We start from the raw sequence: 10,085 nt of genomic DNA, 5'->3' as shown, positions 1-10,085 counted from the left end.
AAAAAAAAATAGCCATAGCTCCTAAGGTAGTCTCACACTCCTTTCCCAATTTGGCTTCAATTTCCTAAATAAGTGAATAAAAACCGCGGCCAGGTTGGAGCACTTTGAGAGGCAATTGCAGAATATGCGAACCTGCCATTTGTCGGTGTGTGTACCTGAGTCCCAGGCCATTCATTCAGCTTCCCAAAGCCTGTCGGCCCCTGCGGTGGAGGGAGGGATTGCACCTCCCGGCACCTACTTTCATAGAACAGCACTCATCTCACTCTACTTCGCTCGCAATGAGAACACCTTACAGTATTCCGTTTTCCCCGTCTTCCCTCAACGCTTTCCCACCTCTGCCCACGCCTTTCACTCCGCTGGGGATCTCCTCGCTCGCCCACTTTCCCCCCTCCGACCCCGATGGGCTGTGCCCCCCGCTAGCCTTCGGGACGGCAGCAGAGAACACACCCGGAAATGGGCGGAAAAGACACTCTGCGCACGCGCCCTAAACTCGCGCCGCTTGGCCTCCTGGGCGCGGTTGGCTGGTTTCTCCGCCTCTGATTCGCGGAGGCTGCGATGTGGAACTCTCGCGGTACTTGCTGTGGACGGCTAGCGGGCTGCCTGGGCTGCCGCGGCTCCTTTTGTCGCCCGCGCTTCTTCGGCCGAGCAGCATGACTTCCGCCCTGGAGAACTACATCAACCGTATCCTCTGGGGCCCCGCCGGCGCCGGCCGGAGCCGCGGGGAGGCCCACGCCCGGCCGGAGAGGGCCCGGGCCGAGGCGGCGGGCGGTGGGGACTTCCGGCCACTGCGTGACCCGGGTTCGGGGGTTAAGGATCCCGGACCCACCAATCCCGCGCCCGCGGCACGAATGGGCCCAAAACGCGCCTTTTCGTTTTAACCTTTAAAGCATGAGGTTATTCTGAACGTCTCCCTGTCTGTAGAAGTCATCGATTTATTCATCCTTCCTACTTCTCCAGGCCGTCAAGTTGGGGAATGAAAGGAACCGTGGTGCTACCGATGGCGCTATTGTTGTAAATGCATGTGCTGCACTTGTTTTGTTCGTAGGCTCGGCTCATTGTCCTGCCCCTTGACCGCTGAAGTCTCAGCTTCTTTGTGGATAGAATGGAAATAAAGCTGAGAGGTGGCTCGGCGCAGGGGACACACAACTTTAGAAAGCCTCCGGGCAGTCTGCTGTGCTCCGTGCATGTGTGACAGTTTTAAAGTCTCCGGGCAGGAACGCTACAGTGTGTGTGTGTGTGTGTGTGTGTGTGTGTGTGTGTGTGGGCGGGGAGGGGGAGAGCGAAATACTAAAGACTTAATGCTGTAAAGCACATTTATTCCTGTGCCACTCATTACAGTTTTTCTTTTGAATTCCAGAAGCCAAGTCCTGGAAGACAGTGTCTTACCAAACACTTGAAATCATTCAGCACTAATCTAGCACTAACCCATTTTAGTTGTAGAGATGAGCACACAGGTCTAAGAAAGGGGGACATGCCTTGCTCAGACTCAGAAGTACCCAGTTAGAAAGAACCGAACATCCCAGCGGCTTTGAGACAGACAGGTTATACTTGATCACATGTGGACAGTGATTTTTTTCCCCCTCTATCTTTACCTTTTCTAATTGCCACAAGGAATTGAAGACGTTAGAAACCTCACGTTTTTAGGTTGTGAATGTAGTGTGTGTGTTGAATAGTTGAGTCTTAATTCTGTCACCTTTCCCCCAGCGATTCAAACCACTTCCTTACCAGGTTCTAAGTTTTCAGGTCACATTCCCTGAGAAATGCTTTCCTTGATTCAGTTACCAGGAACTGTTGCTGTTATTACTTCTGATGGGAGGATGATAGTGGTAAGTATTTGGCATATTCCTTCTCTCCTTTCTTGGAGGCTTATTGGTTGTAAGTTTTTCTGTAGAAGCTCTGATCTGTAATGCCTGGGCACGGGAGTGTTATACCTGCATTACAGTTTTCTTGTGACTCAGCTCTTAACCTGAAAGGTTACCCTGATCACATACAGAAAAGGATTTTCTTTTTCTATTTTTTCCTTTTCTAATTGTGTAAATATGACGAGGGTTAGAGGAGTTAGAAACTTTTAAGTCTTTATGTTGTGAATGTAGTATTTTTTTCTTTATTAACAAGTTTGACTATGAGTTAAAGGCTTCTGGAAGCTAGATTCTGCCCTCAGGGAGCATCTATTGGTAGTATAGTATGCAGACATCCGTATTTCATATTGATCTCTCCCAATATTTATTTCTTTTTCCATTCAGTACTCTGATATTCACTACATGAATCATAATATTTTTTTGAAAGTTTGTATATTGTTCTTAGGATCTTTTTTATGATTAACATACTACATTTATGGAACATTTAAGGTGTGTATGGTGTTCATATTCTTTGACTCTTCTGAGGTTTTATGACCTCTCTCTTCTGTAGGACCAATTATGATGATTGACCCTAAATTTATTTCATCTCATTTGTCTGTTTATCACAGTATCTCCTTTTAATTACAGAAAAATTTGAGATTCTCTCCTTGACCTCTTCCTTGATCTGAGGAATTCCATAAATTTTGGCTACTTAATTATTTCTTCACATATAATTCATAAAGCTGTTTGCTTTCAAAAAAGTTTCAAGGCTACTAAACTCTATATTCTAACTGAATCTAATTTATATAATTTAATCTCTCATTTTTCCATTCTGCAGTTCTATTTTTGTTTGTTTTCTATTTAATTCTTGTGATTTTTCTCAGTAAATCTTAAGAGAAGATTACCAGTCAGAGTGTTAGATTTTGCCATTTATTAAATTACTAGAGGCCCAGTGCACGAAATTTATGCACAGGGAAGGGTGGTCTCTTAGCTTGGCCAGCACCCTCTCCAATCCAGGAACCCTTGGGGGAATGTCCGACTGTCAAGTTGGATATCCCTCTTGCAATCTGGGACCGCTGACTCCTAACTGCTCACCTGCCTGCCTGATTGCCCCTAACTATTCTCCCCTGCTGGCTTGATCTCCCCTAACCACCTTAGCATTGGCCCCTGCCACTGTGGCTTTGTCCAGGACGACCGGAAGATGTCCAGTTGACCCGGTCTAATTAGCATGTTACCCTTTATTAGTATAGATATTATAATTTAATATTCAGGACAACTAGGTGAGACTACAAATACCCTTGTATTCTATATTAGGCACCAAGCTCAGAAAAAGTGAGTCACTTTCCCAGAGTCACCTGTAATCAAGTGGCAGAACCAAACTGGGTCTTATTTCCTACGTAATCAAGAGAACAATCATGTTTTCTTTTAAGCACATCAGCTTAAATTTTGTCAGGGACAGTTTGAAATACTTTAATCTCAACACTTTAGGAAGCTTTCTGCTATGGCCACTGGCTAGGCCCATATGCATGCACACAAGTCCCATGGATAACAGGGGGGGTGGGGGCATATGTGGGGAAGGGTTTGGGATGGGAATGGGGGGATGAGGACAATTATGTGATACCATAATCAATAAAAAAATTAAAAATAAATTAAAAAGCTTTCTGCTATTAACACATATTTACAAGTAGTTTTTATTTTTTTATTTTTCAAAAACATAAAGTTTAAATTTTTCTATTGTTAAAAGGATATGTAATGAATTGGAAAATTATTTTAATTTTATAAAAGAAGGGAAGCTTTTTAAAAACAGCATTTTGAGTACTAAAGTTCATTTGTTCTGCATTTCTTTGATGCATGGTATACTTGATAGAACAGTTATATGTAAAATGAAGCCAAATGCTATGTGTGTGTGTGATAACTATTTGCAAATTACTTTACTATAGACAGTGTTTCATATTTTGTTTTCTCTTTATTTCATTCTGATTTTATATATATGTTGATTTTCAAAACATGAAACAATTTAATAGGGAGCTTCAGAGATTTAAACAACCAAACAAATATAAGGTTCTTCAAAATATTGAATAGCCTCGAGTTATTGTGCTGTGCTATGCCCATGTCTTCCCTTATTCAAAATCAGAAGTCTTCCATTAAAACTTTATCTGTATATTTTCTTCAAGGTTTGGCTCTTAATTATTTCGGTCATGTTTGTATCTGCCTTATTGCATTATTAGGAGGATTGAATAAGTAAATGCATGCGAGGCCCCTAGAACAGTTTATGCCAACTACTCATTGTGTTAACTGTTCAGAACAGTTGAGGTTTATATATCTTTATGGGACTTATCTAAATCTCTTAAGAATGTGAATTATATTTGCTTGTTCATAGTAGTTTAGTAGTTCAGCTGTCTGTCTCTGAAGCTATCCTTTCATAGTCAGATCCTAGTTCTGCTACTTTCTACCTAAGAAACCTTTAGAGATTACGTACCCTCCCTGTGCCTCAGTTTTCCTTCTCTGAAGTGGGAATAATTTTATCTACTCGAAAGGAAAAGGTTAGTTGAGATAATGTGTGCAGTGTGTTTAGCACAAGTCTAGTACTAGTGTGTTGTATGAAGTGATACTGCTACATTGCAATAGCTGGTATATGGTTCCATACATAAATATATATACACACAAGGGTGGCAAAAGTAGGTTTACACTCATGAGTAAGCAAAACACAGTTTATTCTTGTATTTCCCATACCTGCAACTGTAACTACTTTTGCCCTGCCTTGTATAATTCCCCCTTAGATTTAACTTGTTTTAGTTTGTGTCTGTAGAATGTTAGCTTCTGGGTGGGCTTTTTTGCTACTTTCTTGGAAATACACTGGTACATTGATGTCCTTTGTAAGTCTAAGCAACTCTGCACACTAGTGAAATGTGTACTGGACTTTCTTTTACCCCTTAAAAAACCAAGAGGTAAGTTTTGTGCCAGAATATCGGTAATTATAAAGAGGAATTACATTTTATAGTGGACTTGTATATTTCTATAGGAGGACCCAGCACCTAAATTTATTGTCTGGTTAAATTTACATATTCAAGTAAACCTGAATACTTAAACTTTTCTTTTTACAGGGAACACTGAAAGGTTTTGACCAGACCATTAATTTGATTTTGGATGAAAGCCATGAACGAGTGTTCAGCTCTTCGCAGGGAGTGGAACAAGTGGTACTAGGGTTATACATCGTAAGAGGTGACAACGTGTAAGTGAAATGTGTCTTCTTTAAGGCAGGTTAAATATACTATAGGTGTACTGCCCTACTATGTGGAGAGGAGGTTTTTATCTACTGAGATTTGTCCATATTTCTAATAGTTAAGTGGTCTGGATAGGGTTCAGAAAGAGTCTCGACTTACACTGAATAATTCATTAGGGAGGCTTCTTAGAAAGTTCTTCCAAAATACCTCTAATTTCAGAGGAATATAAATATACTCCTAGGGTACCAAAGCTAAGGTTTGAAAATTAATTGGAAATACTTTGCATGAACAATTTTAAATGATTCCTGCTATATAAATAGAGTTGAATTTATAAACAAATATTTATTACTTATTTTTTTAAAAATTTTCAGTATAATTGGCATGCTAAATATGTGCTTTGTCAATGCTGTGGCCTCAGTTAATTTGTGACGCACTGCTGGGGCAGTTTAAGAAGATATATTATGGTGGTGGCAGTTTAGGAAAAGTCTGCAACCATATAGAACAAAGCTGTTTAGTAGACCTTTTGGGGTGGGTGTGGTGGAAATGCTATATATCTGCATTAAGGTAGATAACACTGAGGTGGGTACTAGTTGTGTATAACTGCTGAGTTCTTGGAAAGTGGCTAATGTGGCTGAATGACTGAATTTTAAATTTTATTTAAATATAATGGAATAAATGTAGCTAGTGGCTACTGTATTAGACAGTGCGTTATAGCAGCTAAAAGATTGTTGAATCAGTTTTCTACTGATTACTGTATAGATTTAAAACATGGCTGGAATGCAGCAAAAGATGTATTAGCATCTTAGAGTATTTGGGGGGACAGGTAGGATATAGAAGATGTAAGAATACCATTCATTTGAATTGTTTATCTTAAGAAAATCATATTTTAGATGGATAAATTATTGGATTTTTATCTAAATCAGGGGTTTATTAAATAGATGACTATTAGGTGCAAAGTTATAAAGTGAGCTGTAAAAAAATAAGAAGGCTAAGGAGATGGGGCCCAGGTCCCCTGACTAGAACACACTAATTCTTTATATTGTAGCTCCCTGCATAAAAATTGATTTTAAGAATCTCCTACATTAAAAAATAATATTTTTGAACTGCAATTTAAAAAAATGTAGATCTTTGCTGTAGACCTAGTGATGTGCTGAAGCCAGCTTATACTAACTTTTGAAAGCAGATTCTTACGTTTTCAGTTTTGTAAGCTGGTTCATTAATGTCTTGTTGGTAGCTTCATATCGGGAATAGTGGGAGGGTTTACACTAGCGATGTCAGTAAATACTGTAAACCAGCCTCCCATTTTTTTCTTTGGAGAGCTGGTTTTAAAACATTTATCAGCACCCACTGCCTTCCAATAGGATTTTAAATGATCCTAAACTTTCAGGGGTACAGTTGAGATCTTGGATTTGTTTTATTTTGAGAAAATAATATATTTCCCCAGAGTTTAGTACTTTTCATTATTAGAGAACTGAAGGCTTTATATAGTTTAAAGCAAAATTGGGCAAATTCTGAATTGAAAGTATCCTATCTAATAAAGAGAGAATATGCTAATTGACCACATCCTCACAAAGATGGTGGTGCCCACAGCCAATAAGGAGGTAATATGCTAATTGACCATCACACCCTCAAAAGATGGCAGCACCCAGTCCTTTTAGCCCTGCTGGGGCGACAGGTACATGGCATGGCTGGGCCTGCCCCCCAGGCCTGCCTCCAGAGTAACCAAGTCTCCTCATACCCCACCTATAGGGCCAGCCCAAGGCACAGGCAAGCCTTGGATGGCAGCTGCCCAGGGCCTCCTGAGGCTCAGGTAACCAAGGCTGGCTGAGGCTTGCGCTGCCAGCAGTGGTGGCAGCAGAGGTGTGATGGGGGCGTCGCCTTCCCCTGGTCGCTGGTCACCTCCCGCCCCTGAGGGCTCTCTTACTGTGAGAGGGGACAGGCCGAGCTGAGAGACCCCTCCCCATCAAGTGCATGACTTTTCATGCACCGGGCCTCTAGTTCATTTATAAAGAATTTACTCTCATTAAAACCAAACAAATTTAAACAACTGGTTTTTAGTGGAATAATGTTTCACACATGTCTCTTGGTCTGGGTGTAACAATAATTATATCCAGCTAGAAAGCCATGGCTTTGTTACTTAGCACAGCATTAATGAAATTAATGTTATAGGTTTGTGTTTACTCATGGGAAAACTACTGGCTGGAAATAGCCAATCACATAAAAATTTTTTTATTAGGTACCTAAGTACTTGTTAACTGCTATTATTTTTGTATATAAAAAAAAACAACTACTTTTTGGTTTTGAATTTAAATCAAGCAAACTGAGAAATCATGACAATTACTAATAAACATTATACAACACTTATAGATTTAGTTCATTGATGTTAATGTTAGGTCACCGAAGGGGGAATGCATGAGGCCAGAATGGTGAGGGATTGTGAATTTATTCCATCATCCACACACCAGGTGGCTGAGCCTGGATGGCTCCAGACCCAAGTGATGGAAGTCAGTGGCTTTTAAAGGACCTTTGGCGGGCTTTATCTGGGTGGAGACTTCTTTATGCATACCCAGAAATGAGATAATAGAATGTGGTCACTGCAAGTGAAATGTGGTCTCAGCAAAGGCAATGTCCATTGTGAAATGGCCTGAAAAGTCAGTTCCTGGGAGGGGGTTGAGGGGAGAGTATTTATTCAACCAACCCTAACAGTTACTTAAATAACAGATGCTTTGTTTTCTTATTTAGTGATTTTGTGATTCTCCCCTCTTCTCAGACCTCCCCAATACAGTTCCTAGAGTTGAAATCTTAGGATTGGAAGTTTTGGGTTTTTATACCATACTTGTCCCATTTGTGTCTTCTTCCTTTAAAGACTTATGATCGAACTAGAGACCCGGTGCACGAAATTCATGTACTTGCGGCGGGGGAGGGGGGTCCTCAGCCTAGCCTGTGCCCTTTCACAATCCGGGAGCCCTGGGGGGATGTCCGACTGATGGCTTAGCATTGCCACTGAAGCAGGAGAGGCTCCTACCACTGCTATTGTGCTCGCCAGCCATAAACCCAGCTTCTGGCTGAGCAGCACTCCCCCAGTGGAAGCACACTGACCAGGGGGCAGCTCCTGCATTGAGTGTCTGCCCCCTGGTGGTCAGTGTGCATCATAGTGACTGGTCATTCCACCATTTGGTCATTTGCATATTAGCCTTTTATTATGTAGGATACGCTGTAGATGAGACCCCCCTAAAACCATAAGAAATGCAAAAAAATTCACTGTTAGCTCATTCTCTAATTGGCCCCACTTAAAATCAAATTGCCCCCCTGTGGGGCGTGTGCTGCACCTTGGGAACCACAGGGTTTGACACTTTTCCTCTCTGAGCTTCATTTCTGAACACAAACACATATCCCATGGGAACTGTGATATCTTCTCCGCCTCCCTCACTGGGTTGTCATGAGGAGGTTCTGAGCTAGTAAACCTAGAAATGCTTCATCCAGTAAGTGATGTCTAAAGGGGAAGGGATTGTTACTTTTAAGCCCACGGGTACCCTCGCAGGTGGCGGGTGCTGGTAGGGGAGGAGGCATGGAAGCTTTGCAGAGGGTCCGCAGGCCTCCGAGGGCGGGCTCTGGCCAGCAGCCCTGTAGGGTGGTCATCCCTGGAGGCGCTGGGAGCGGGCAGGGAGTTAGTAGAGTGCTAGGTGGGTGGTGAGGCCGAAGGGGAAGTAACTCAAACCTTCCCGCTTGGCGTCATTCGTTAGGTTGTATGTGGCTGTTTCTCAGCTGTACCTGCTCAGGGCAGAGCTCCAATCTGGAGCGGGATGGGGCTGGGCCAGGGTGGAACCAGGCAGGCTAGGAGGGCAGGTTTAGCCACGCCCCCAGCGAAGTTCAGCGGGGCCTCCACCCGGGTCTGGAGTTGTAAGGGCCTGGCAGTGGTGAGCCACTGGCCTCGGGTGCCTCGTGGTGCCAACGGGTGGTCACCTGTGTGCTATTATTGTGGGCGCCTCTGGCGGGAGTGGCTGGGGAAGAGATTGGGAGTCGGAGGTGCAGGCTGCAGCTACCCCCAAGGCTGGGTCTTCCCATCCAGTAAGCCTCCCCACTCCCCCCCCCCCCCCCCCCCCCCCCCACGGTGCAGGGGCTGGGGTAGGGTTTCCATCAGGGAGATTGGAAGAGCTCCCTGTGGCTGCTTCCTCTCCTTTGCAGTCCAGATTTCTGTCAGGCACTGTCCTCAGATCCCTAGGAACTCTGCTCCTACTGCGCATGCATCATATGCAAATTGGTTGTTAAGGAGACACAGTCATGGACAAATTAGCATATTACCTCTTTATATGTATAGATCACACTATATGAAATGTGTCTTTTAATATTAGTTCCTGCAATAATGTTGCCTTCAAATTATTTCTTTTTGAGTTTTGTGACTTCATGAAAAATTTGGTTTTCAAATTAAGTAGTTCTTTTTAGTTTGTCTTCTCAGTTTTATTCAGAAATGAGATTGTTTTAACTCACTTTTTTTCTCCTCAACTAATTGCAGTGCAGTCATTGGAGAAATTGATGAAGAAACAGATTCTGCACTTGATTTGGGGAATATTCGAGCAGAACCTCTGAATTCAGTAGCACACTGAGGAAAAATTACATACATTGGACATCTGTAAATCTTTGTACAGAAACTGATTATTCTAAGGATGATGTGTGGAATTTTTATAAACGTGTAATTGTGCAATTTTGACTATTGATTAATTGTGATATATGTAAATTATAATATTTTTACATTTTGTTGAATAAAGATTTTTCTTGTCTAAATCATAGTTGGTTTTATTTTTATTTTTCCATTAAATAGTGTGAAAATCTAATGATTATTTTGAGAATTTTTAGGGAAAAAATTGTGATATTTTAATCTTTATGGAAAACTTGTTGAAAAGAGAAATGTGTGTGTTGTATAACTGAAGCATATAATACCAGCAATAACAGTGCAGGATACATGGCACAGGAAGATAAGTCTTGCTTTCCAGATGTCTTACACCTCCTCCCCCCTCCCATTTAT

The 10,085-nt window shown here is 42.1% G+C and overlaps 1 protein-coding gene across 1 annotated transcript; it reads left to right on the top strand.

The window, feature by feature from the left end:
* The first annotated feature begins 538 nt into the window (after nt 1-538).
* Nucleotides 539-9,849, top strand: LSM8 (LSM8 homolog, U6 small nuclear RNA associated). The gene is made up of 4 exons (XM_084896959.1): nt 539-681; nt 1,786-1,826; nt 4,943-5,070; nt 9,576-9,849. The coding sequence occupies exons 1-4, from the start codon at nt 651-653 to the stop codon at nt 9,664-9,666; spliced, it is 291 nt and encodes a 96-aa protein (XP_084753085.1). The 5' UTR covers nt 539-650; the 3' UTR covers nt 9,667-9,849.
* Nucleotides 9,850-10,085: the final 236 nt, after the last annotated feature.

The sequence above is a fragment of the Pipistrellus hanaki genome, assembly GCF_964339955.1.
Source record: "Pipistrellus hanaki genome assembly, chromosome: 10".
NCBI classification, from domain to species: domain Eukaryota; kingdom Metazoa; phylum Chordata; class Mammalia; order Chiroptera; family Vespertilionidae; genus Pipistrellus; species Pipistrellus hanaki.
The sequence above is the reverse complement of the archived record's forward strand: the minus strand, read 5'-3'. Positions and strand labels throughout refer to the sequence as shown.

What these genes read in the sequence shown, in the direction of transcription:
- LSM8 (XM_084896959.1), top strand. Translation starts at nt 651, where the DNA reads ATGACTTCCGCCCTGGAGAACTACATCAACC. An exon ending in CCTGGAGAACTACATCAACC is followed by an intron (nt 682 to 1,785) that starts GTATCCTCTGGG and finishes TTCAGTTACCAG; the next exon opens with GAACTGTTGCTGTTATTACT. An exon ending in CTGATGGGAGGATGATAGTG is followed by an intron (nt 1,827 to 4,942) that starts GTAAGTATTTGG and finishes TTCTTTTTACAG; the next exon opens with GGAACACTGAAAGGTTTTGA.